General features: G+C 41.5%; 5 protein-coding genes across 13 annotated transcripts in view; 1 reads left to right on the top strand and 4 right to left on the bottom strand.

Moving 5' to 3' along the window:
• Positions 1-6,004, bottom strand: part of LOC109967737 (serine/threonine-protein phosphatase 6 regulatory subunit 2-like) — an 18,931-nt gene extending 12,927 nt beyond the window's left edge. For 2 of the 7 annotated variants that reach the window (XM_020613524.1, XM_020613564.1), the window contains exons 1-11: positions 3,979-5,565; positions 3,709-3,864; positions 3,492-3,590; positions 3,016-3,202; positions 1,883-2,020; positions 1,739-1,804; positions 1,496-1,608; positions 1,307-1,420; positions 1,009-1,129; positions 270-431; positions 8-166 (exon numbers count right to left, since the gene is read on the bottom strand). In XM_020613524.1, the coding sequence (XP_020469180.1) occupies positions 8-166; positions 270-431; positions 1,009-1,129; positions 1,307-1,420; positions 1,496-1,608; positions 1,739-1,804; positions 1,883-2,020; positions 3,016-3,202; positions 3,492-3,590; positions 3,709-3,836 (1,287 nt within the window). In that variant the 5' untranslated portion in view covers positions 3,837-3,864; positions 3,979-5,565. The other 5 variants (XM_020613550.1, XM_020613534.1, XM_020613541.1 and 2 more) reach the window with 5 other exon arrangements.
• Positions 6,005-6,876: 872 nt separating this feature from the next.
• Positions 6,877-12,995, top strand: LOC109967778 (dnaJ homolog subfamily A member 2-like). Its single transcript, XM_020613599.1, has 9 exons — positions 6,877-7,219; positions 8,931-8,990; positions 10,308-10,531; positions 10,623-10,703; positions 10,853-10,986; positions 11,095-11,291; positions 11,418-11,562; positions 11,833-11,960; positions 12,057-12,995. Exons 1-9 carry the CDS (start codon positions 7,142-7,144, stop codon positions 12,243-12,245), a joined length of 1,236 nt encoding a protein of 411 aa, XP_020469255.1. The 5' UTR covers positions 6,877-7,141; the 3' UTR covers positions 12,246-12,995.
• Positions 12,996-13,119: 124 nt separating this feature from the next.
• Positions 13,120-16,501, bottom strand: LOC109967772 (uncharacterized). The gene is made up of 9 exons (XM_020613586.1): positions 16,378-16,501; positions 16,034-16,272; positions 15,652-15,946; positions 15,167-15,576; positions 14,770-15,081; positions 14,516-14,692; positions 14,323-14,427; positions 14,151-14,242; positions 13,120-14,068 (listed from the first exon to the last, which is right to left on the bottom strand). The coding sequence occupies exons 2-9, from the start codon at positions 16,040-16,042 to the stop codon at positions 13,993-13,995; spliced, it is 1,476 nt and encodes a 491-aa protein (XP_020469242.1). The 5' UTR covers positions 16,043-16,272; positions 16,378-16,501; the 3' UTR covers positions 13,120-13,992.
• Positions 16,502-16,584: 83 nt separating this feature from the next.
• Positions 16,585-19,081, bottom strand: LOC109967785 (uncharacterized). 3 transcript variants are annotated; one of them, XM_020613619.1, is made up of 4 exons: positions 18,980-19,081; positions 18,698-18,880; positions 18,523-18,611; positions 17,474-18,028 (listed from the first exon to the last, which is right to left on the bottom strand). In XM_020613619.1, exons 1-4 carry the CDS (start codon positions 19,007-19,009, stop codon positions 17,785-17,787), a joined length of 546 nt encoding a protein of 181 aa, XP_020469275.1. In that variant the 5' UTR covers positions 19,010-19,081; the 3' UTR covers positions 17,474-17,784. The 3 variants fall into 3 exon arrangements, 2 of the variants coding, with proteins under 2 accessions (XP_020469275.1, XP_020469268.1); XR_002275987.1 differs by adding an exon at positions 16,585-17,308 and having other exon boundaries at positions 17,579-18,880; XM_020613612.1 differs by having other exon boundaries at positions 18,698-19,081.
• A 1,226-nt stretch (positions 19,082-20,307) lies between these two features.
• kcp (kielin cysteine rich BMP regulator) overlaps positions 20,308-26,830 on the bottom strand; it is a 20,897-nt gene continuing 14,374 nt past the window's right edge. The window contains exons 31-48 of the mRNA XM_020613782.1: positions 26,763-26,822; positions 26,358-26,622; positions 26,158-26,240; positions 25,977-26,070; positions 25,720-25,893; positions 25,553-25,635; positions 25,065-25,185; positions 24,891-24,973; positions 24,493-24,592; positions 24,287-24,375; positions 23,588-23,690; positions 23,316-23,458; positions 22,898-23,070; positions 21,861-21,972; positions 21,681-21,782; positions 21,412-21,576; positions 20,989-21,289; positions 20,308-20,847 (exon numbers count right to left, since the gene is read on the bottom strand). Of these exons, the coding sequence (XP_020469438.1) occupies positions 20,630-20,847; positions 20,989-21,289; positions 21,412-21,576; positions 21,681-21,782; positions 21,861-21,972; positions 22,898-23,070; positions 23,316-23,458; positions 23,588-23,690; positions 24,287-24,375; positions 24,493-24,592; positions 24,891-24,973; positions 25,065-25,185; positions 25,553-25,635; positions 25,720-25,893; positions 25,977-26,070; positions 26,158-26,240; positions 26,358-26,622; positions 26,763-26,822 (2,469 nt within the window). The 3' untranslated portion in view covers positions 20,308-20,629. The remainder of the gene's footprint in view (positions 20,848-20,988; positions 21,290-21,411; positions 21,577-21,680; positions 21,783-21,860; positions 21,973-22,897; positions 23,071-23,315; positions 23,459-23,587; positions 23,691-24,286; positions 24,376-24,492; positions 24,593-24,890; positions 24,974-25,064; positions 25,186-25,552; positions 25,636-25,719; positions 25,894-25,976; positions 26,071-26,157; positions 26,241-26,357; positions 26,623-26,762; positions 26,823-26,830) is intronic.

The raw sequence follows: 26,830 nt of genomic DNA, 5'->3' as shown, positions 1-26,830 counted from the left end.
TCAAAGCCTGCTCTTGTGAAGCATCCTCTTGAGGCTTGAACTTGTCCTGGGATCCCAAATCAGGCTGAAGTCTAATTTCATGGGCACAAGGCCGGAGGATGGCAGCAACGCAAAGCTCCACTTGGAGGTGCAGAAAGTTGTTCCATGTATACTTGAAGAACAAATCCTGAAATAAAAGTATACATTTTCCAACAGGCATATTTAGTAATTTTCACATTTACTACTTTGTACTTCAAATTTGACAAAAATACAGTGTTTGCTTATCTCACCAGAAGCAGGTCCATTGTATTGAGTCTACAGAGTTCCTGTGCTACGACAGCGTGACTGGCAGAGCTGGTGTACAGCAGAGAGGCCACTAGTCTGGCTACGTGCAGACGCGTGTTCCCCAGTGGTTCCTCCAGCACACCCAGAGTAGTCAGCATAGGAGTTTTCTAAGTACGCACAAAACATACAAACATGTTCCTAATAAGGCACAGAAAGAAGGTTGGGGTCTTGAGCTTCACCAGTGTTTGTTATACTGGTGCAAATAGTGCAAAGCAAAGCAATCTCTCTACATGGCAGACAACCAAACCCAAGTGCTGAAGAAAGAGGCCATGCATCATCTGAATGAAACCTGAATAAATTAAACTGCTAAGCAAGGGATCTGTGATTTTTTTTTTATTAATTACTATCAATATATGTATTTATCATGTGTATCATTATCTCGTATTACAATAGTCAATAATATAAACTAAACTAATTGGTCTAATGATTTCATTCTTATAAAATGTTTATATGTTGCAATGTCAATACTGTGGACTCTTTCCAAGCAAACCTAGAAATGAAGTTGCATTAAACACCTTGCTAAGTTATGTCTTCCTGCAAGTACCAAGTGATTACATACAACAGCAAGCCAATCAAAAGTCACTAAATCAAAACATAAAAAAAGCAAGATCTATATGCAGGATATCTTTGCTTTGTGAATTTCCCCATTATGGGACTAATAAAAGTTCACCTTATCTTATGTACCTTGGGTGGCTCCAGAAGTAGCTGGTGGAAGTGGATCAGATGTGGTTGGATGGCCAACAAAATGCTGCTGTTAACAGTGTAACTTCTCTCAAATCCCTGAGCATCCATTACACCATCCACCCTGTCATAAACAGATCATGTGCATATCAAAGCAGAAAATTAATGACAAAGTTTAACAAATAGTAATACAAGAGAGATGTGACTAACTTCAGCTGTAGGCAATTTTAGAAACAAATAAGAGACCAGAGGTCAAATGAACCTGTCAATAAAGGTGATTATTTGGACACAATTTACTCACACAGGTCTTCTGATTTCCAGTAATGTGAGAAGAACTTGAATCCCATTGACAATGCAGCTCTCAGTCCTCTCTCCTGAGAACATATTCTGCAACAACTGCTCCACACACTCCTGCCTGTAGAAACACAATGGAGTATGTCTCATTGTTCTGTGAAAAGAATGTGAACATGTGTGCATCCGTCTGACTTACGACTCCAGCACAGTCAGCAAAGGGTCAGGCTGTGAAATCTCTTGGAGCTGATTGGCCTGGTCTCTGCTCAGACGAATGATATCGCACAAAGTCTGAGATGCATTGGATTGCCTCTGTAAGAACAAACACACAAACATTGATATTCAGTCTTTCAAAACGTCTATTCAAGAGCCTTAGAAATAGTATATTTTCTAACACAAATGGCCGAGTCATTAAAATAAAAATTCTGAAATGCCCTCCTACCTCCTCATCTCTCTCAGGGTGAATGAGTTCTATAAGTCTCTGGGCCAACTTCTCTTCATTCAACCACTGTTGAGAAAAATGTCAAAATTATAACTGCGCACAACATCAGTGAAGGTAATAACTGTGGCTCCATTTATCTCATACAGTGAGAGTCTCAAGTCGAAGAGGGGGTGGCTCCACACAACTGATAAGTCGTAGGAGCACATCCATCATGGCTGATGTATCAATGTGCTTCAGGACCAAAGAAAGGAATCCCTCTTTCCGTCGCAGGAAACTAAGCACCTAACCAAAACAGAAAGCAAAGGAAACACCAAGGAACAAATTACAAAACTGAAAACTGGGGTCCACACTATTAAGACCATGTAAACACACTGTCAGCAGTTGTCTATAAGGTGCAAAGGAAAGTATTTCAAAGACTTAGTGCATGCAACAAAAAAAACAACAATATGAATATTCTACCCTGTGAGGTTCTATGAACAGCACAGACATTTCAGCTATGCCTTGTTCAGTGTGCAATAGTCATTTAGCTTCAGGATTGAACCTTTCAACCGGTCACCAACAATGAGTGTCGCTCAATTCATTACCAGCAGATTTATCAAGTGGCTGCCTCTGATGAGAAAAGTCACATTTGAATTGCCTCACTGAAAGTCTATAGTCACTTAGGAACATTAAATCTGAGAAATGCATTAACTAAACCCAAGAATGCACACACATTTACTATATTATAGGTTAAGCCAACATTATATCGCTACACACATACATGTGTATTAATGTGAGCTTTGTGACAACCAATTACATCTGAAACCTTTGCATACAAGAACGAAAATATCCCCATGGCTTAATAGCAGTAGATGGAAGTGTGACAAGTAACGTGTACGAGTAGAGTGTTTTGTTAGGGACATAAGTGGCATCAAGGTCAGGAGGCCACCAGAATGAGTACAAATCAGACCCTCTGGAACATGAGGATCCAAACCAAATGCCACAACTTTCAGGACACTTTTTAAGATACATTGCTCTGGACCAACAGATATAAAGACCACCTAACTTTGATATCCTCTGCCCCATTACTAACAGGGTAAACCTGAAATCTTCATTTTGGGATTTCACTTGAAATAAAACTTTATAGCCACCTTGGCTGAGAGCAATTCCCAGTGCGAGCAGTTTCCACTAGCTTGTTGTAAGCCCTTTTCAGACTTGAGTTAAATCATGACAACACAAAAACAAAGCCGTCATCTTCTCTGAGTGTGCCCCTTGATTTAGCTGTGTGGGTGTGTTACCTGTTCAGTCTTCCGTGTGATGAGGTTTCCAATTGTCTTACTAAAGAATGATGCTAGGAGGGGGTTAAGTGGGGATGGCTGCTCTAGGAAGGTATACAGAGTTTCCAGCAGAGGTTCCTCATTACCAAGCTTATCATTAATTGCTCCCACATCACATGTGAGCAGTTCACATGCTATATTTGGATACCTGTAATAAATGAAGAGACCACACCTGTTAGTAAAACAAAGCAAAGTCAATATCTTGTTTTCTATCTTAGTACATTTAGTGTAGTAAAGTAAAAACCACAATTTCTGGAAAAAGGCTGGCCTGGTTTTCATTGGGTTGGTTAGATAGTTGGATCAAGATGTTTTTAAACAAATCTGAGGCCTCTTAAGCGCTCTACTATAAAATAGCAGGCAAGATTTAATGATGTAGTGTATTGTGTTTTCCTGAATACAGTGTACTACGGCAGCATATTCTACATAGCAGCACTTACTTGAAGCGCTTGGTCTCCTCTACACCAGCAGGGGGCTCTGTAGTAATCATATGGACCAGCTCCTGCATGCACTGGTCCTGGCACAAGAACAGCAGAAGTCTGCAAATCCATAATGATGGCAAAAGAAGCACCAGTTAGCACCTGCAGGAATTACTGGAAACTGAAATGTATTTAAAATTATGTGTTGCTGAAATGCTAACACTAACAATAACCAGACCTTCTGTTCTGAGCCTTGCACTCCTGGAGCACATCGTCTTCGTCCATGAGCTCAGTAAGCGTGACATCCTCCTTGTCCAGTAAAGCCTCCAGATGAGAAGATGTGTGCAAGTCAAACTTCCAAAACATGGCTGAGGTCACTGGCTCATTCACTTGACTGTTCACCAAAAGAGGATGTGACATGGTGATCAGTGTCTTGGCTGACAGCTCATAAGTGACCTTTTTTTTTATTGTGATACAGTTCTCCAAATATATGTATGTATGTTCTTACTTTTGGACAAGGAGTAGTACCCTCAGTCAGATCTTGTTAAACAGCCATTTGCCATTAATTGACACTGCATGGCCTAGGTGTCAGTCAACATCAGCAAATTCACCCAATGAAGACACAAACACACTCACTTGACTCATACCAACACTTGACATACAAACAAAGAAAAGAACTCCTTAGGCCTGGTAATGAGAAATGAGAAGAAAAGAAACAACAAATGTTACAAAATCATTTCCACAAAGATTTGCTCTGTCTTTCTTAGAGCCAGAAGAAGAGTAAAAGTCAGCCTAAATGCAGAGACTAGGCACACACTCCTCTGAAAAGAGCAGGAAGCAATGTAGCTGTAATTGAGTTAGTGCTGCACATCTGTGTATGGACATTACCCAGCTTGGCCCCAAACAAACAGAATGATGGACTAAACAAATGGTATGCAGAAAGACACTTAGCTCAAATGTGTGATACGAATACTTATAAAGAAAAATGTCAGGGGGAGAACTATTGAGTCTTGCACTGGCTGACATCTGTGTTGCTACAAATAAGTGCAAATTTGAGATGAGGTGTGGTGATGATGATTGCTGAGCACGGTCTAAATCGAGCAGGAGCTGTCACTGGACAATGGAATAAGGGGAAGAGCCTCTCCTTACATCCCCATCAGACAACAGATACTGCACAAAGAATGCATCTTAACAAAACCGCCCTTCTTTTCTTACATTAGAAACAGTTAATTCCCATGGTCAACATGCCACTGATCCAGCATGCATTTGTCTGAATTGTGGATAAGGCCCCACAAGAAAACATATGATCTTGGATACCGCAAAGTCAGCAATAGATCACACACTAAAACATTTGACTAATGTATCGTTCTACAGTGTAAAAAGGGGCTCAGACATAACTCATCTAACGTTAAACACTATTAAAATCGATTGCATAACATTAACGATCTGTGAATATGCTGCCCTAGTGTAGCTTCAGTGAACATGTTGAGGCTAAACAAACAGGTGTTTTAGAGTTCTAACTATCGACTTCAGGAATTCACCCGTTCTCCATAGACAATGCTAGCTAACGTTACTATAACGCTAGATATGGATTTTAAATTCCATACAACAGCACAACAGCTTTAACAGAGGCCCCTTTTCGTCGTAAGATCAGACGATAACTTACTGTTGGCTTTTACCGGGTGCAATTTATAACAGATTATCCACCATATTACTGTAAATTCAGGTTAATTACCTTGTTCATGCAATTATCGTAACTTCAAGTTAGCTTATCTCCTCTTACCGACCCATGTCCGTGCATTCCCAGTGCTTAGCGCCGGTGCCTTTCACTTACCTTGTATGCAGATCGTACACTAGCCTGTTAGCAACGCCTCACTCATGTAGCTAACATAACCTAACTATTTCAGGGCGGGACCGGTGACAAATGGTGTTTAGCTACACCAAAAACTAACGCAGGTCAGTTATTTATCACGGCTGCGCTGCACGCTGATACGAAGTCCTCCTGAATCAGAGCTAGCCTAACGTTAACGTCTTCCGACCACATGCCAGCGAGTAAGCTCGTATGGGCTTTACCTTGGGTTGCTTTTTCTCTCCGGAAATACAAACGACTATTACCTTTTATCCATCATGTCATCAGTTGTCATGTAAAAGCTGCATGGAAATTGCGATTTCAGCTGTCAGGTTACCCGGAGGCCCATAACTAGCTATTCATGGCTGTGTTGTTAGCTTGAAGACACTACCCTTTCTCAGTTGCAATGTCATTTACAATGCCGTTACGCGGTGGCTGGCCTGCTGAGGAACCGTGTTGTCGCTGTCCAAGTTATTCTTCCTGCAACAAATAATTTGTCAGATTTGGAAATCAAAATGGCGGATAACGTACCTAAAAGCGTAATCAAAAGTTCGGGTGTCCATCAGATGTGTAAATATATGACCAACATCTGTATTTGCTATCAAGTGCTGGGTGATAAAGCATCAAGAACTGAAGTAAAATTTAATATTCGCATTGGCTAAAGCTAGTTCTGAAATAAACATCCAAATAAAACATGACAAAAACGACCTTTAATTTTCAAATTGTGATAAAGAATGCAATAATATTTAAACTTTTTTTTTTTTACTGTTACAAACAATTGCTTTATGTCCAAAAGGACTGGCCTTAATTCTTACTGCATTGGGAATCTTGCCCAGGGACCCGTCTGACCTGATTGTAACATATGCAAAATTTGAGTGTCGGGTTATCAACAGCCCTGTGCATTGATCCTAGTCCCCTACTGCCCTTGTTGCTTCTGAACTGGACTTTGCAACAGGCACACTACAAAATAGTATGTAGGCTATTTAGTTGTTTTGCTATTATATTATTATGAATTTTTGGCCCTAAAATTTTTGCAGAAATTTGTTAATTCTTAAATAAAGGTGATAAGCTATTTGTAAAATCTGAGAACTGCAGTAGAGGCTAATCAACAGGAGACACTTTGTAAAAACAGCTGTAGGTTGTACTTTAAAATAATAATGTAGACTATCTGTTGCACAAAGCTATAGGCTAGACTGCCCAATTCTCGTTAACCTTTTTCAAACTAATCCCTCCAGCTCCCCTTCAATCAGCACAAAACATATGCTATTCCTACAGGAAACATGTTAATATTAGTTACAAGAGCATTTTATACCGAGAGAATTCAGTGAAAAATGCATTCATATTTGGGCTTCATACTAAAAACACAAGTAAGTGGTCTACTTTTAAGACGGTCCCTAACTCACTCCCACACACTATCCCACATTATTTAGCTACAAACAATATACGTTTCTGGTGCTCAGTGTTCAAAATTGTTTTATATTTGTTGCACCAATTTTTCTGTATTCACTGGGGCAGTGTAACCTTAATGTGAACCTTTAGTAAGTATTTGGGAACGTTTGTATGCGTTATACTCCAATCATACTAATTTGTAAATCGCACCGTTTTGTTCTACACGCAAAATTTTGCGTAAATGCATACACCTTCTAACTCTTTTGTAATATGGTTGTCGTTTGTCTGTTTTGGCATCTGTTGCCGAGTGGGTGTTTGTGTTTGCCTTAGTATCTGGCAACCCTGGGTTCCAGCCTCCCCATTGTAGCTTGCGTTGGATCCACGCTCAGCTGAACCTCCGCAGAAGGTCTCTCAGTTGTAGCCGGTTAGCATCATGGCGAACGTTGCGGATACTAAGCTATACGACATCCTCGGAGTTTCGCCATCTGCATCAGAAAATGAACTAAAAAAGGTATGTACTTTCTGAAACGAAAGGGAAATTTGTCAGGGTAGAACAGGCTAAAAGAGGAAGAGACGTCACCAGTGAAATGTGGCCTAGAAACAAGATAATCAACCCGAGTTAATGCTAAGCTAGTTTACTGAACGTTAGCCAAAGAGACTCAGTAGCATTTTGCGAGTTTGCTAATCTGGCGATGCTTCATTTATGCGGCTACTTTTGTGGCACACATTAAATGTACACGATGGGGTTGAGAATTTCTGGCATTGTTGGTGGTTTTCGTCGTTTCTACATAAAATAACCTTGAGGGGTTGAATATGCCAGCCCGAAAACCAAGAATTAGCGTTACCTCTCCGACCAGGAGCGTGATAACCGTTAGCTTGCCGGGGCTAATATGATACATTACAGCAAATAGCTACTGTCAGATTAGCCAACCTAGTTAAAAAACATTAACGTTATGCCAAGAAAAAACAGACCTGATTGTTTGCTTACGGCGTCGCTATAACAATTGGAAACGCTAAACGTTAGCGCTAAGAGTCATTTATTTTGGGTTACATTTTATGGATAAATGTAATAGCTTTTGTTGTCACCCGGTGTGTAGCTAAGTTAACATGACGGTACACTTAGCAGTTAGCGTGGTTAGCCAACATGAACGTCCCTGTAACTTAGTCGAAACTCCATTCAAACAACAGGGCATTGCAGTTTGTTTATAACTGACAACACTGCGTCCCTAGCTAACAATTCCAGAGACTCGGTTAATCGAACGGCGGGTGGTAGTAAAGGGCGAAGGTGTGACTCATTTCATTTTCAAAATCTTAATATCGAAATTAATGTAAGTGGACTCAGACTTTATCAGAATAGCATCACAGTTAATACTTAGATTTCTCAACACATCGACCAGTACTGTTAAAGCAGGTGTACTTTAAAGATCCAGATTTTCAGTTGTGGTTTTGTTGGTGCCTTTAAAGTACAGTGGAACCTGGTTTTCGTATGCCCTACTTTTCGTACGATTCGGTTTTCGACAACTTTTTTTTTTCGTCGAAATTTTGTCTCAATTTTCGTACATCCGCTTTGTTTTCGTACAGTTGATTGGTCGGCTCAGCGTCATTAGTCCGTACCAAACTCGCCCGCCTGCCCGAGTGACTCGGCCACTCATTTCCCTTAAGAAATAAATGAGTGAAGGGAAGTAACCCCAGATAGAGCCTTGATACATGATGGAGGGGGATTCCCCTTCCTCCTCCTCCTCCCTCGCCCCACCTCGCCGTCTTCCATACGCCAACAAGAGTCTTCAATAAAGGTAAAAGTGATGTTAAATGTTCATTAGTCATTTATATTTATTTCTCATTGTTTTCTGTATGTAAAAATATAGTTATTTTCTATAAAATGTATTTTTTCTTAATATTTTTGGGTGTCTGGAACAGATTAATTGGATTTACATGATTTCTTATGGGAAATATTGCTTCAGTTTTCGTACATTCTGTTTTTGTCGGACTTTTTCAAACGGATTAATCACGAAAACCGCGGTTCCACTGTAATGTCCAGTGTCAAAAATAGCGAAGTTCTTGCTAGCGTCCTGATGTATTTGAGATCAGGCCCACAGGTTAGGCCCTTTGCTAATAAGGGAAGTTAACAGGCTTATGATTTACAAGAGATATTGTAGGCATTCGGCAGCAGAGCTCAAGGAGCACAGGCAGCATTGTTCACATTTGTTTTTGGTTTATTGCAGGCCTATCGTAAATTGGCCAAAGAATACCATCCTGACAGGAACCCTGATGCTGGAGACAAGGTATGATGAACCAATACATGTCATTGTAGTAGCTACATAGGCAGAAGCTCAGTTGCTCATCAAATGGGATCAAGAAATAATGTCAACTTAGTTTGTCATAATCACACAGCCTAAGTCTTTGAGGATTAATACAAGAGTCAAGAATCTTTATTGTCATTATGCATAGCACAACGAAATTTTTTTCCGGCAGCTCTCAGCTTAAAAGACAGACATATTATTTGTATAACACACAATTGTATAAGTGAATATAAAATATGAACAAATAAAAAGGGATGTATGGGACCTAATCAGGTCAGCGGCATGTTAGCTAATAGGCACAAACAGACTGTTGCCTGGGTGGGTGGGGTCTGCAGCAATCCATCCGGCCGTCCTCTGGATCCGGTCAGTGTATAGTGAGTCCAGATCCAGAATAGGACTCCCTACAATGTCCTGAGCTGTCCTGTGCAGCGCAGCTGCCGTACCACACTGTCGCAATGAGACAGGGGATGCTCTCTACTGTCGCTCTGTAGAAGTTTGATGGCAACTGAGAGGAGAGACCAGCGTGTTTCAGCTTCCTGAGGAAGAAAAGCCTTTGCTGGGCGCTGGGCTTTCTTTACCAGGTAGGATGTGTTCAGAGACCAGGTCAGGTCAGATGTGATGTGGATGCCCAGGAACTTGATGTTATCCACTTGCTCCACCACCTCCTCATGTATGAGAAGAGGAGCATGTTTTGTCTTTCTGGACCTCCTGTAATCCACAATGACTTTCTTAGTCTTGTTGGTGTTCAGGACAAGATAGTTATCTGAACACCACCTTGTCAGGTGCTGGATCTCCTCTCTGTAGTGAGTCTCCGGTGGTGTCATCTGCGAACTTCACTACTGTGTTTGTGGGGTGAATGGCATCACAGTCATGGGTAAACAGAGTGAAGAGAACTGGGCTGAGCACACAGCCCTGTGGTGTGCCTGTGTTCAGGACCAGTGTGGATGATGTGCAGCTTCCGATTCTCACCACTGTTCTGGGGAAGAAGCTGTGTCTCAGTCTGTTTGTTTTAGTCTTTATATTCCTGTACCTTTTCCTGGAGGGAAGAGGCACAAACAGACTGTTGCCTGGGTGGGTGGGATCTGTAAGTGAGGAAGTCCTTAATCCAATAAGGAACAGATCAAAGTACAGAATATGAAATTGATTTTCCCTAGAGAAACATGGATCGGTTTTTGATTTGTAGTTCTCTGTGACTTAATTCCTCAGATTTTGCAAGAATGTGACACAAGAAGCAACTGTTTTGTTTGTCCTACACTGTGTCAAGCTGTCTGATTGTTATTTTTTATGTATACATTTCAGTTTAAAGAGATCAGTTTTGCATATGAGGTACTCTCAAACCCAGAAAAGAAGGAGCTTTATGATCGCTATGGAGAACAGGGGCTACGGGAGGGAGGAGGAGGAGGAGGCATGGACGATATCTTCTCTCACATTTTTGGTGGAAGACTGTTTGATTTCATGGGGGGACAGAGCAGAGGACGCAATGGAGGCAAGAGAAGAGGAGAAGATATGGTGCACCCTTTGAAGTAAGTACTTTATTTTGCTACAATTTGGACACTTCAGTGGGTGATTCAAATATGTGTTGTTACACAAATCCCATAACTTTTTGTCACACAGAGTTTCTCTTGAAGACCTCTACAATGGCAAAACTACCAAACTGCAGCTCAGTAAGAATGTGCTATGTGGTGCCTGCAATGGGTGAGTCAGCACTGAATATTTCAGTTGAATGATTAACTGGATAATCATGAGTTGTTTTAAAGCCCAAAGCGATGGTTTGTAGTTGCAATAATCTTGCTGCACACAGACATTCTGTTAACAACGATGACATGTTACTGTTTGCCTTTCAGTCAGGGGGGTAAGGCAGGAGCAGTGCAGAAGTGTGTGGCATGTAGAGGACGAGGTATGAGAATCATGATCAGACAGCTGGCCCCTGGCATGGTCCAACAGATGCAGTCAGTCTGCACAGACTGCAGTGGAGAGGGTAATATGTTCATAGACACCCACACACTGAAAAAACATGAATAATTTACAACCATGAGCAAAACAGCAGTGTGAAATCCTTTAATCTGTGTTATGTCCGCATGTACAGGTGAGGTGATAAATGAGAAGGACCGTTGCAAAAAGTGTGAGGGTCATAAGGTGTGTAAGGAGACTAAGCTTCTGGAGGTCCATGTTGACAAAGGCATGAAACACGGACAGAAGATTACATTCTCTGGGGAAGCTGACCAAGCACCCGGCATTGAACCAGGGGATATAGTCTTGGTGCTTCAAGAGAAAGACCATGAGGTAAACCACCTGTGTGTGTCCTAATATCATGGTGAATATGGGAATGATTGGCAAATGATTCTACATTTTAATGCCATATGTTTTAATGAGCCTAAGCAACAAACTTGTGATTTCATTCTAAATTAGGAGTTCCGGCGTGATGGCAATGACCTTCATATGGTCCAGCGTATCGGCTTGGTTGAGGCTCTGTGTGGCTTCCAGATCACTGTCACACACCTTGATGGACGTCAGTTGCTTGTCAAATACCCACCTGGCAAGGTTATCGAGCCAGGTAAAGATATCTGTATAGCACATTAAGTGATCTGATCTCTTTTTTTCATGACAGCCATGCATTTTTTGTTGTTGTTGTTTTGTTTGTTTGTTTTTTTTGTTTGTTTTTTTTTTGGTGAACATTTTAGTGAACTAAAGGAGATCACAATAAATATAATATACAGCTTATAAATTTCAAGGTCAAAGTGCATACAAAAGCCAAAGCCTCATTGCATAACAGAATTCTTATTGCATCTGCGTGCCTTTATACCATTTTGTTGGTGTGTGGCAGGCTCTATTCGAATGGTGAAGGGAGAGGGGATGCCTCACTACAGAAACCCATTTGAAAAGGGAGACCTTTATATCAAGTTTGATGTCCAGTTTCCTGAAAACAACTGGATTAGCCCTGAAAAACTCAATGTGAGTCACAGTCATTAAGCATCCTTATTTTCACAAAGCTTGGTTGATTATAGTGTCAAGATTTTTGTTTTTATTAATTGAATTAATTTCTTTCAGGAACTGGAATGCTTGCTGCCTGCACGTGCTGAGGATCCTGTTATCGGAGCTGATGTAGAGGAAGTTGACCTGACAGATTTTGACAAGAATCAAGGGTTAGGAGGTAGAGCCAGGAGAGAGGCCTACAATGATAGTTCAGATGAGGAGGGGGGTCATCATGGCCCAGGGGTGCAGTGCGCACACCAGTAGACTTGTACTAATGAAGAGATACACGCATAAAAACACGAACATCCCTTTGAGTCTCATTGGTAACACCGTTCAAGACTTGATGCACATACATGCATATTTCTCTCCTTTCATGATTCTCATGAAAATGAGACATACACAAACACACACACACATATCAGTTCCATGGTGCCCATAAGTCAGAGAGATCCTGGATGTGCGATGACCATTTTCGTCTTTATGGACAGTATTGCTGATCAAAGCCACCGGCAAGTAAGTGGTCTCATTCTCAAGAGTTCCGCTTACTGAACTTGACTCAGACTTTTCTGTTTTCATCCTAGGTTTTTACCTTTCACTGTGGGAAATACCAGTATAGTGTAGAAAATGCAAATGCTGTTGACTGTCTTGTAAAAGGTGTAGTTGAGTCGTACTCACAGGCGCATGCTGCTGCTTGCTGAAGATCTTGCATATGTAGATCCAGGGTTTGGGCACTACAGAGAAATCTGACACCACCTGTTTAAATTTCTGTGTGTCAGAGTACCCTGCTATCATAAGAGCCGATTACAGCCCTACAGGTGCATTCTCTGCACAGCCTGATGAGAACTGCACAGGCTTAATCCACATCCTTCTCTATGGTGAACTGTAATATTTTGAAAATGGGACTTGCTGGTCCTGTTTGTCCCTAGCTGTCACACTGCTACAATATTAATGCCCTAAGTATAGCACCCGTCAGCCAGGCACCATGTTCCCTGTTTTCTTAGTTTGGAAAATAAGCTTTTGTCTTTGTTGATTTGAATGTTCGTGTTTTCGAGACAACAGAACTTGAACCTAACTTGTCTACTCTTCATTTGGGTTGAGGACACACTCATGTACTTTGTATGTGTAATGCGGTGGCTCAGTGTGTGTGTGAGCTGCTGTTGAATGTTTTGGCTTATTAGGGCAATAGGTATTTCTGCTTTGTATTTGACTGCAGTGTGAGTGGACACTATAAAGGGTAAATTAAAGAGGAAAAAGCTAAATCTGAATGTTTATTTGCTGGCAATCTCATATAGACGGCCTTTTTCTGTTCACCAGGACTGAGAAATCCTCTGCTCTTGCAGGAAAACCACTGGGCCCACACCAAATCCTCTGTATTATACACATCTTTCTGTCATAGAGTTGTTACCAAAAGCTGTGTCCTTAAACATGTTACAATACTCCCATCCCAATACACCTGTAAATAAGTATAGCCCCAGTCCTGAGGTGCATTCAGTCTACAGCAGCGTTCGTACTGTAGTCACAGTATTTCTTTAAAAAAGTGGGTAATTGGCTAACAGTGCCAGTATAAAAATGTTATGTTCATATAAAGGGGAGTTATGGAACCTCTGTAGACTGTTAACATGCACCTCTGTGACTTACTATATATGTAATTTAGGCCACAGGGATAATGTGTACGCAGTTAAAGGGGGTCATTGATAAATGACGTTACTGTTGATGCTTATGTTTGCCAAGATGAACTGTTTAATAAACAGTCAATATAAGTTTGTTGAGAACTGTGTAATTTTTTGTGCACCTATGTGACCACAGACAAACAGGAAAGCCACCATTTATACAAAGTTTACAGCATTATACTTCAACACATCAAAATACTATGGGAAACAATGTGGATGAAGAGAATTTGAATCAGTAAAAAAACAGACATTTGTTGTGATATTTAGTGATGGGAGGCTCCCTGCTGGAAAGAATATGGGACTGACAAAGTTGACACATGAAATTAAGCAGCTGTTAAATCTCATTCTGTCTCATCCTCTCTTTCTCTGCTGTGGAGAGCTACTGGACCCAGGAGCTCCTTAAATCCTGCAGTATTTCTAAATAATAAAGGGAATAGAGGGGATGGTGGTTACCATTCATTTGTTGTTTTCTTGTCTAATTCAAAGGAGTGTTGTTTACCTGTCTCGTTTGGACTGCATGACATAAGAGCGCTCTCTTTTCAGCTGTTCCAGTCGCTCTCTGACAACAGTTTTCTGCTGGTTCTTGTCCTCCTAAATCACAATAGTAGGCTTAATCATGATAATGCAAAACTTCAGATAAAATTATCAAGAGTCCCTCAGTAAGTCATTACCTGTGGTAGATTTTGTGTGAGGTGCTTCAGCCTGTCTGTGTGTTTCAGGCCAAGCAGATCTTCCTCTGCCTTTCTATTCCGGATGATTGACAGACGCTCTTGAATCTGAAAGATAAATGGTGTCAGAGTGACATGCCACCTTTCCCTCTCTCTGATTACTATTTCACTGATCTTCTATCCAGCTTTCTCTCACCCTTAGCAGTTGTCGCTCTCTGGCTCTTTGCTGCCTCTGTTCAACCTTTCTTTGCATGTCCACCAGGTTACGCATCGTCCTTTCTCTCTCCATTGCAGACACTGGTTCTCTGACTTGCTCTCTCTCTATCAGTGTGGATTCCCTCATTGCCCCCCTCTTTGTGAGACCATAGTCTACCTTTTAAACAAAAAAAAAAACAGTAGAATGAATCGTTTGAATAAGTCTTTTGTAGAGATGTTCAACAGCAAACTTACTCCTGCTTGTGAATTATATTCTTGATTCTCAGCGTGAGCGGGTCCAGGCCTACTCAGGTCCCGCAGCTCAGACTCTTTTGTAGCAGGCCATATTCCAGCATCAGCACCATCTCTGCCTACATCAGCTGCCTCATTGGCCAGTCCAGAGCAGAGGTCATCAGTGTGTGACTTAATCTCAGGAGGGTCAACAGAGAGATGGAGTTGTACAGCTTGTGGGCGCTCTGCAACCAAAGCGTGTATTTGCCGGTCACTTTCAGATACAACTTCTCCTTTCTGTGGTTGATCAACCACTGGCCTCTCCTCCAACGTCAACTAATGAGAATATAAATGGTGGGAGTGGGGGTCAGATGATGTAGTCATAAAGTGTTTTATGATCTGCTTTACACTCACTGAGTACCTGTGCTCCTGTGCCATACTGTTGGCCCGCAGACTGTGCAATATGGTGAACTGGGGAGCCAGCTGGGAGCAAAGTGGGCTTCAGGGCTTCATCATGCTGTGTGTGTTCAGCTGTGCTGCTTTTGTCACTGAGCTGGCCTTGGATCTCCACGCTGCTGTCACCATCCTGTCTTTGTCCTGTGTCACCATCTGCAGACTTTGCATCACAGTCTATGTCATTGTCTGGTGGTTTGCTCCAAGCAAGGGGTATCAGCGAGCCTTGTTTCTCATAGCTCTTGGGGCTTTTCGTTGTGCTGCCCTCTTCTTCCTCTTGGGCTCCTCTCTCTGCAGCCAGATTCTGATGAGTATTACTTGCCTCAGAAACATACAATATCTCCAGGTAAGGCAGCTCCTCCATGACCACTCCACAACCTGGGAGAATGTAAAGTATACTGTTGTTACAGCTGTTAAAGCATGGTTATCTGTGTTTGGCTGTGTTTGCAGTACCTGCACAGATGTCCTGTTTGTCAGTCCCATCAGCAGCTTGGACTCTGACTGAATCAGCTGTCAGAGCTTTAGCTGACCTATCGCTGATGTTTTGGGCTTCTCCTGGTACACTGCAGAAGAACTCAGTTGCCATTTGCTCACTGCTGCTGTTTTCAATCAAGTGTGGACAAGGAGTGGGTACAAAGCCTGAAGTAAGAGGGGCGTCTGAGATCAAGAGTTGGAGCAGGTTGGTATAGTCCTGTGCTTGAAGTTCAGATTTGTATTTGTCTCGTAGAACTTGGAGATGCTGTGCACTCTAAGAGAAACACATCGTGTGCTTTATTTATTATACTGTACATATAGTGGAATCTTTGAACTGAATGCTGTGCTTGTCTTGGCTCACCATGTCCATCAGTACTGGCAGTAATACAGAAGCTTGGACCTCGTGAAGCTCCAGCAGATGAGTCAAGAGGAGCAGTGCAGAGTCTTCCAGCTGCCACTGGGACCATGTTTCTGATTTACTGCTTATTTGGGCCTGCAATTGAGGTTGGTGCTGGGACTGAACGTGTGTCTGCAGGCTGGCATGAATTTGCTTCAGTCTTTTTATACAGCCATTTCTTAAAGCAGCTTGCTTATTGCTATCTGCACAGGAAAAAAGAGAGGGAATATAGAAATGAGGAAAGTATGAAACTACAAAAGACAGTCCTGGCAAACATGCAGCAGAAAAAGAAGAAAGCATTGATTTACCCTCTTTTGGAGGAACTGTGCAACCCTCCCATTGCAAATCCTCCAGGGAGACCCCATGTACCAGTTTCACCAAGTGCTTCCTCTCCTTCTCCTGAGTCAGCACCAGCAACTGCAGCACTGACTGCTGGGAGTGAGTCAAATTTTTTGTTCTGCTGCTAATAGTACTGAAGTGTACTGTTTTTGGCCTTTATTGCAAGGAAAAGATCTCAAAAAAAAGAATAGAATCTGTGCAATTTAAAAGCAGTATTATATTGTGCAGCACATGTCTCAGGAGCAGTGGTTCATTATCAGATGTACAGTACCTGCTGTGGTGATAGTGAGATCAAGTCTTGGTTTTGCTCTTCCTCTTTATCCTGTAGCCACAGAGCAGCCTGTTCTGCCCTGCATGGACTCTTAATATGCGGCCTGAATGCACAGATGAGGGGCCGACAGTACACAGCTGAAACTTAGTGTGCTGTACTTGATGAAGGCGAGTAGATGTTAACTTTCAGTGTTTAACTGTTTTCACTGTTAGCGTTTGTGGGCTCACCATGTCTCCCAGGATTGCCTTGCTGCCAGAAGAGCACTGTAGGACATTTTTTCTCTCTGAGCTCTGAGAGTTGCCAACCTGATGTATAGACATAACAGTCTCATGCCCTCCCTGTCCAGCCTGGAAATTACAAGATCAGCTATTTCAGATGTGACCACAGGAGTGTGTGCCCTAGCCTGACTACCCCATCTACATTTTTCCGTCCCTGAGCTCTAATAGTGGCTTACTCCACAAAGGTTCCAATTTACTGTATGTGATCAAAACCAGATGTGTGTCTTAAGCATCTACCTCTCCACCAGGACCGTCAGTGTGTCCCTTTCTTGTCCATGACATGTGTGTATCTCGTACAAGAGAGAAATGGCAGACCAGGATTGTTCTGTCAAAGATGCACCCAGATGGGTCCTGCAGGAAAATCACTTTTGACTGAGATGCATGCAACTGAAATGACATCTGGTTTATAATGCTTACTTGAATTTAGATGAAGTACACCATTCAATTGTATATATAACTGAACTCCAGTTAGCTAGTTGGAATCATTACAGCTCTCAGTACATGCTGTATTTAATTTGATTGGATTTTTTTTAACTTTTGTTTGTTTGGTTTTAGAGCCATAAATTATAGCTTTATTTTATCCCGTATTTTACAACAACAACTATGGTGATTGTGTGCTACCTGTATATCCTGAATGCACCTGGCAGCTCAGCCAAACAGAGCATGTCACCTGACACCAAAACCTCCTCTGCAAGCTCCTCCAGCCCCTCGTCTTCCTTTTGTTGTTGCCATGGCAGCAGAGTTTCCCAGACACTTGAAGATGTGGACTCAACAATAATAAAAGAAAAACAGGAATATGAAGAATCTGGACCAGGATTTAAGTATTGCTAGTAATTGCTAGTACTTAGAGTTATGGGATTGTGTTGCTGTATATTGTGAGAGTAATCTTCCTTACTGTGGTGTTCATGAAGCATTTCTGTATAAAGCAAGTGGGTCACAACATCATACTTCACTTTCACCAAGAGGAGAATGTCTGCCAGGGAGACACAACCCCAGGCCTGACCTTGGACTCCCTGTCTTCTCCCCAGCCAGGGAGTGGGCAATATACTTTGCACACCCTCTGACGCCAGTCTAAGAAGACAAACACAAATACACATCAATATCATAATTACAGTAAATAAGCATTTTGATATATGAGGATTGGCTTGTAATGTTATGCAAAGGTGTTTGTTTGTTTGTAGTGGTGGAAAATATTCTGCTCATTTACTTAAAGTAAAAGAAGCAATAATGCAATCTGGAAATGTTATGTAATATTTAAAAGAAGAAATAACACATTCATCTCTAAATTTAAAGTTAACTCATTGCCTTATCACACATGTACCATTGTAATACATGGGCAATATGGCTGTAAGTCTAAAATGTATTCTTTATACTGTTTTACTATAGCAATGTATCATATTATGAGTTTATTATTTGCTGTGTTTAGAGGTATGACCTCAGTCAGCAAACTAATGCAGTCCTTCATAATAAATGTAATGTAGTGTTGTAAAAAGTGTTTCCCTGTGAACTGTGATAGCATCGCTGTGTCTAGTACTACACAAAAGAAATAATCAAGGCCTGCTCACCTGGCCCAGCAATGCCTGCCTGTTTTATCGAGCCTCTTCGCACCCCTCCCTCTTCCATACAGCTCTTTTCCCCCGACCAGTCTCCCCATCTGTGTGGCAAGTAAAAGATGTGCAAATATTGATGAACAGAGTTTCTGTCCCCATGCAGGAGAAAATCCTCACTGAGAGCACATACCTGTACACTGTCTGTGTCAACTGTGCACGACCCCAATGATCCTGAATCTGGTTGTTTGCAAGTCTTTTTAGAACAATTTGAGCTTGGACTTTGTTGCAGGCAATTCAGCACATCAACTGGCTTGTCCATCACATAAAGATTGTTGAAATTTCCAGTGTTTAGCAGCTGGAGGTCCCAGTACATCTGACAATAACAATATTGCATGTTAATAGTGTAAACTTGTAATTTTCTGTTATGGCTTTTCAGATTGTCATATAGAAAGAAAAAAATATTAAATGATACCCCTTCCTTCTTTTCCCTCTCCCTTTCCATTTCTGAGAGAACATCAAAGATGTTTTCACCGACACATGACCAGCTATCGTCACCACCTGCAATCTGAAACAGACACAGGTACATAAGACTGTTCCATTATGATAAAAGAAGATGATAGCTGCTTTGATAGTGATGTTCTGTTCCATTATGATAAAAGAAGATGATGGCTGCTTTGATAGTGATGTTTGTTTGCCAAAATGTGTCTGGGTCGTCACCTTCTTCATAGCTGTATGTGCTTCCACGGTGTCAGCGGGAAGATGAAACAGTTTGCAGTAGAGGAGACTCACATCTTCGGCGGTAAACTCTGCCCCGACAGACAAACCCACAGACTGGTACAGAGTAACGATCAAATCCTGAAAAGAAAACAACGGCATTAGTTGAAGGTGACACATGGAGGAAAAAAAAGAAACTGCAGTTGTCAAACAACATGAAAACGTCTTACATGCTCCATGTTTTCTCCTTTCTGGGCTGATGAATTATACAGGTGGTTCCTACCGTTACCGCAATCCTCTGGACAACAGCTGGATCAGGTTACCAAGCAGCAAAAGTAACAATGTCTCTGTCAGAGTGAGACAGAGTGGATGAAATGTGATACATGACACATTACACCTGTGTGAAAAACTCTCTGTAACATTAATGAAAGTTGGTAGATCCGAGCCCATTTACAAGCTGTCAAAAACACATTTTTGAGTCTGGAATTTCCTAATGATTGATTTACTAATTTGTCAACTGTGAGGAATCTTCCTGAAAGATAAATTAAAGCCCAACTAAGTATTCATCCATTATTTATTTCTTATAGCAAACATGATCCTCTACCTATGTTTTTATCTGTAGACATATTTCAGTATTTTACCTGTATTGAGTAAAAATTCCATATCTTTCCAGGAAACTTCAAAGGAAATTATAAAGAAATCACAGTGTTACCAAGGTCATACATTTCTTTATGAATAGTAACTTCATTGCTTATTGGTAAAACTTTTATTTGTAAAAGGGAAAAAGAGCACCTGAGATTATGTACAGTCAGATATCACACAGTGCTGAGATAAACCTGTACAGTAAACAAATGCTTCTTTGACTATAAATAATGCAGGTAAAACAATCTAATGTTTCATAGTTAACACGTGACATATGAATTAAAATGACAAACCTTTGCGTAGTACTAATATTCAGTGCTCACTATTCATACACTACCCAGCCAAATTAAAGTCACACCTGTACAATTGTAAGCAATACTTCTGCCTTAACATCTGTGTTTATGAAACTCAAAATGTTTCAGTTTGTGGTGAAATTGTCATAAATGTATCAGTTCACATTATATGTTTATTACTGCGGTCATAGTTAAAGGTGGTGTTGTACTGGACTACACCTTCTAATTTGGCCGGGCAGTTTTATACAAGCTGTTTATATCAACACTAAAATATGCTGCATTTCACTTTGCTAAATATGTAGGATCCACAGGTTAAGAGGTATGCATATCTTTCCATGTCAAACATATTCCATATAGTGTACTGTGACAGAAGGCTGGTGCAGTCCTTGGATGGGATAGCAGAGGACTAGAGGTGGCAAGGCACATGTATGCATACAAATTAACTGTCCAATCAAACATGAGCAGTTCACACATTATGAGTTGCTGTGAATGATCTTGGGGCACTTTTCTGACTGTATGCAGTAGTTGTTGTGTAAAACCAGGCCAGCAGGACACTGGCAGCCTGGGACACAGGGCTTGAAGCAGTGACTCTCTATCACCCCCAGTGGAACATCAGTGTTAAAGCAGGTAACGGGACAAGGGGGACCACACTCGTCAAACACAAAGCCCCTCTCTGCTGGACAGCCCACAGCTGTGAAAGACAGCAGCAGAGAAAACAAAGGTCTGTGAGGACTGAGGTTTGAAGACTGAACATAAGCAAACAATCCCCAATTAAGTAGCATAAAAAGAAGTGGTTTGAAAAAAATATTCTTTCAGCACTTGTTTTGCTCACCACACAGTGATGGGCTCCTCCACTGCAGGATGACTCCGGCCTCTCTGCACTGACCGGCATAGGCCTCCAGCGTGTCACACAGACACTCATCATTATTGGCCCCACAGGCACAGAGATCATACACACAGGCTCCGTACCATGGCTCAGGAGGTACCACACGATGGCAGGGCTTAAAGACAGCAGACTTCAGAATCTTACAGCGAGCATTAGCCACCTTCTTGGCTTGGTAGCCTGCATCTTTACATGGGTTGACATCCTCACCAGGTTGGCAGGATGAAAGGGAATGACTGCTATTTGTGACCTAAAAGGATGAGTTGTTTAATTTGTGTGCAGTTAAAAGACTTGTTTTTGTATGACAATTATTAAACCATTGTAATGTATCGTAATCTGACCTTCTATTCCCTCTGTGTATTTTTTTTTTACCTTCCAGCTGTTGCCAAAATCAGACTCAGATAGGCTAAGTTGTCCGCTGGGCATTCGGAGGTCATCTTGGTGATAGTTGTTGAAATCTCCGCAGAGACCACAGGTGTGACCCTTATATGAGCCTGGCACACTCACTTCCAGGTGGGAACGACCACTCCACAGCACCTAAATGTGAATCAGTGGGCGAATAAGTGTGTGCCAAATTTAGTAGCATCAGGTATTATTCATTAAGAGAAGGAAGGAAAGCTGACAGAGACAAAAGGCTGCACCTTCAGGCCGATGTTTGTGTTGAGTAAGATGGTGTTGGTTTGACGTTCTATATAGATGTACGATTCTTTGAGAAATGGCAAAGCCACAACTTCATCATTGACCTGAAGATGATAACAAGGACTGAGTAGATGCACAAACACAACTGTACAAAAACATTTGCAGTACTTGCAGACACAAACCTTCACAACCCAGTCCTGGAGTAGTTGCACTGTGACGTCTCCTAAAAACACAGTAACCTCTTTAGTCCAGGACACTCCCTTACGTCCACGATTCTCATTAGTTGCATGAATACTGTGGATACAAAGAGAAGTCGACGAGTGGGGAGAAAAGCTGCAGTGTACTGATTCATGTAATTAAATATTAAAATTGTATCAAAGTTTAAAACCACAAAAAATAAAATCTGCTTCTTTCTTTAAAAGGTCACAAGAAATGGCAGTTTTTTTTTTTTATTGCCATGTTCTTAAGGAAAATGTGAAATGTTTTTTCTTCCTCTTCCAAATTTAAGACTTTTTTATGGCAGGTTACAAAAGCAAAGCACATTGAAAAGAAAATGTTTTTTAAAGTGGCACATGCATACATATAATACCAGCTAAATTAAAGTCTCAGTCTTTTTTCTTGTGACCTCTTCAAGTCCCTGTGGATTTTGAAATCCACAGTATATGTCTCCACTATTAAATATGAATGAGTCCACAGTGCTTAACACTCCAAAGCTTACGCTGATGCCCCAATCTGATCAACACTGGCCTTGTAACATAAGCAAACAACTCCTCAGCTGCTGACACATTTAGATTCAAATATTGCTAAATCTTGACTGGAGTACCTAAATAGTCCTGCCCACTTCAAACTAAGAGCTCAAATAAAACACACAAATAAATAAAATGTCCAAGTTTTTCCCAAACTTTGGCAGCAAGCTTTGTTTTTATGCAAAACCCCAATCAATCTCAACAGGTTGTTGATTGAAAAACTTTTCAGGGCCATTAACAAGCAATTTGAACTATTGACTCCTTATCACAGGCCTTAATGTGAAGAGTCCTTGTTGTGAGTCCTTTAACCAAATAGTGTGTTTATCCTTCTCAGACTGTTTGATCTGAGGGATTTTTAGAGGGCAGATAGAGTTACAAGTAGCCTATAGGGACAACAACAATTTGAGAAATATTAACAAAACATTTGCACATCTATACAGCATGTGCTTGGGTAACCATGGTGACACCCTTACCTGAAGTCTCCACCATCACAGTCCTGTGCCAGGACGTATGTGCACGCTCCTTGGAAATGCAGCATGCGGCCATCGAAGGTGCGGTAATGAGGGTCACCAAAAGCAACGCAGGTGGCTGGACGAGGAAGGCAGCGAGGACAACACAACCCTGGGACAACTGCTGGCATCTCATCCTGAGAGCACACACACACTCTCAGCTTGGCTTCACTGGCTGAGTAACTGCAGTATGCTGAACCCAGGAGATTAAGTGGAAGCCAAATAAATGTCAGCAGTATCAAAATGAGTGGAGAAAGCAGAGTGTCGACTGATTACAAATATCATAGTTTTTCTCTACGACTGAAGAGTCAGAACAGTAGTGCATCATGGGAACATGTCAGAAACACTGAAAAGGTGTGTGTGTGTGTGTGTTTGTACTGACTGTAGCACAGATGAGGGGAGGGCAGCGTTCACTGTGACAGTGTACATCTCCTGACACACACGTACAGCTGGTGCATTCATCCACCTCCCACTGTTCATTACAGTGATATACTGTTCCCTGGTGCAAACAGGACACTGCTGAGTCTACAGCACACAAGTGTGCGCACCCCACACACAGAAACACACAAAGACAAACACATGAGACTTGATTATTCAGAACTCTACACAAACACTACAATTCGAGCTGCTCACTGTACTGGCTGGCAGTGATACCTTGGCATTCGTAACAGCATTTGCCTGGAATCTTCACTTGTTTCTGGCCATCCAAACAAAGCGCAGGTACACACTCTTCAATGCTGCACTCAATGTAGCCCATCTAAGGATGCATACAGAAAGAACAGATTGTTTTAAGGGTACTAGATGGTCTGAATAGAGACCTACCAACTACTCTAGTCACCAGAGTCAAGCTTTTTCTCTTTGCAGATGTTAAAAAGGTCATTCATGAGATTATTTTTCAACCAGTCATTTTCTTTGCTTTTGTCACAGCACATACAGTGACAAACTCAAAGAGATGGTCTTATAGGTAAATACACAGTGGAAGTGTAAACGGGAAAACATCACTGGTCATTGCACATATAAAATCATCCATTTTGCATTTGAATCTGTAAGCGGTCCAATATCTTAAACTATGTTTGTCTGGTTCTGTTATGTGCAGAATAATATTTTTCAGCTCTGCTGCTGCTCCATTCACACTTTTACTGGGAGTTTGTCAACCAACCCTTGTGATATGCTGCTTTAGATCTTGTGGCTGGACCCTTTTAGTTTCCTATATGTAATCACACCACAGAACTCTTTTAAAAGGACTTCCTGCTTGTTTTTCATGAAAATTATTTTCACTGTGTTAATGTTTACCATATTATCTTGTAGAGCAAATATTGTTTTGAAAAGATTACAGATTACTTGAGACATAACATTACAGGTACATGTGACGCAGTCGTCGTCGCCGTCTGTCCAGATGCTGCCATTGGTCACTCTTCTGTTCTGACCCTCAATCACGCAATCTATATGAAACAGACAAAAACCCGCACAGTAATGGATGTTTTAATGCCAGTAAGACTTTATTAAAATTGAAAGGCTCAGTGAACAGGCAGTGAGAAAGAATTATTATTGTATTTCACCTTTACACACAGCGCAGCATGAGTCTGGTGGGACAAACTGTTCATTAAGAGGGCAAGTAAGTGGGAGGCACATCTGGTGTAAGCAGGTCCATGTCAGGTCCTAACTCACAGCCACAAACACAGTATCACAGTACTGCACAGAATCACATAAGAGCATGGTGATAGTAGTTTTACTGGGACTAACAACTCAACAATTAGACGTCAAAGTGCAGAAAAACTCAGTTCATTCTGCTTATTTTTATGCAAACAAAAGATATGGATTTTAATTTTGTTTGTTTCCACTACAGGTTGTTACTGTATAATTTGATGCAGTAAAAATGATAGATCACTTGATGCTGCTTTAAAGATTCCTAAAATATTCACCACAGAGCAGGACAGATGTGTACTCGCTGTAATACCTTGCAGTGGCAGGTAAAACAGGGGTCATCTGTGGCCAGCACCTCGTTGCCAATCAGTGCAGCAGTGCAGTTACTGAGAGGCTCTAAAACACACGTACAAATATTACACAGCTCAGTAACAGTGCATAGCAGTATAGCATCATAAAATAATATAAGGTGCAGTTTAGTACTGACGTGCACAGACAGGACAGCAGGAGTCTGGTCCAGAGAACAAGATGTTACTTTTAGGACAGTCAACCAGACTAGGACACTGCTTTCGGTAACATCTCAGGTGTTGTTCTCCATCTGGCATCACCTGGGATACAAACAGGTGAGATTATTGCATTACTTCTATTCCTACCTGCTATTATCGCCACTAAAGTATCTCCATCCTCCTTATTAAAAATGTCAAAATCATGTCTGGCTCCAGTGTCTTCATTATGTTAATGTGCTGCCTTTCTCTGTGCTATAGCATTGGAGTTGCAATATTTTTTGGATTGCTAATTGGTCAAATTAAGTGACTTCATTGGGCACTGGAACCTTGTGCTTGTAATATTTTACACTTTTCTGATGTTTTACATACTAAATGTTTAAACGATGAATCAACAAAATAATCAATATATCAAAAAAGTTAACAATTATAAACATAAAAATCATATTTATCTGTGTCAGGTGTATCATACCTCACAAGTGCAGATCTGACAAGGGTCATTGCCTGGATTGAAACTGTCCCCTGGGCCATACACTCTGCTCTCAAATACACAGTCTATAAAAACGTTCATATAGGATTATGAAAAGTATATATACAGTATAATATGAGACATGCAGCTTTAGATGCTTCTTCGCTTACCAGCACACACAGGGCAGCACTCCCCGGGCACACTGATGAAGTTGATACAAGGAGACAGACAGTGTACTTCAGAGCAGGTGGTCACCCCATCCACACACATACAGGTCATACAAGGAGTGGAATCTGCGAACCAGCTGCTGCCCTCTGTATGCTCCTCTCCTTGATACACACAGCCTGAGAAGAAAAATTTAATTGCTGGTAAAGCTCTTTCCTAAACAATTTCCTCCTGTGATTACAATTTCTAGTGGCCTATTTACCTCTACAGTGAGGACAGCAGGCTCCTGGATCAGTCACCTGTTGCCTACATGGCAGCTTGGGACAGTGAGAAGATGTACACTGCACCTCCCCTGCCTGTGAGATTCAGACAGATAGCATTTGAAGACAAGGAAAAGTAAAAATACTGGAGGAAAAAAAAAAAAGAAATTTGCAGTTGAAGACCTGACAGGTGCAGGCTGAGCAGTGGTTTGAACTCAGGGTCCATGTCTGTCCATCTTTAAATTCCTGTCCATCCAGCATGCACACTGGGACCAGAGATGGACAAAAGAGGACAGAAGTAACAAGGTTTGCTTACTTATTTTATAGAAGGAAAAAAGTGGCAGGTATCAGTAGAACCATTCAGGTCTTCATATATCAAGTACCTGTGCACTCAGGACAGCACTGTCCTGGCTTGGTAACAGGGTGGGCACATAGTGTTGGGGGGCAGACAAGTGGCACACAGGTGACAGTGCCTCTGACACACGTGCAGCGCTGGCAGGGGTTAGAGGAGGAAGTGAAGGTGCGACTGTGAGAGTGCACTACTCCCTCATAGAGACAGGAGTCACAGACAGGGCAGCAGGTTTCTGAAGGGACCGGATGGTAGCACTGGACAGGGCAAAGTCTTTTATGACAGTTCACTACTTCATTCTGACCAGAGGATGATATGAAGGGACAATGTGGAAGGAGAGATTATTTGCCCAGTTGTAATGTAATGAAATATTTTCAATTCAGATCATTTACACAGTCAGATCACTGACTTTTCATTCAGTAAGAACTATGAGACTGACCAGGCAGGAGCACAAGGAGCAGGGATCAGAGGGTGAAGTGAAGGTAGAGCCGGTCTCATACTCTTTCC

The sequence above is a fragment of the Monopterus albus genome, unplaced genomic scaffold, assembly GCF_001952655.1.
Source record: "Monopterus albus unplaced genomic scaffold, M_albus_1.0 scaffold5.1, whole genome shotgun sequence".
NCBI classification, from domain to species: Eukaryota; Metazoa; Chordata; class Actinopteri; order Synbranchiformes; family Synbranchidae; genus Monopterus; species Monopterus albus.
This window is presented reverse-complemented; position numbering and strand designations above follow the sequence as displayed.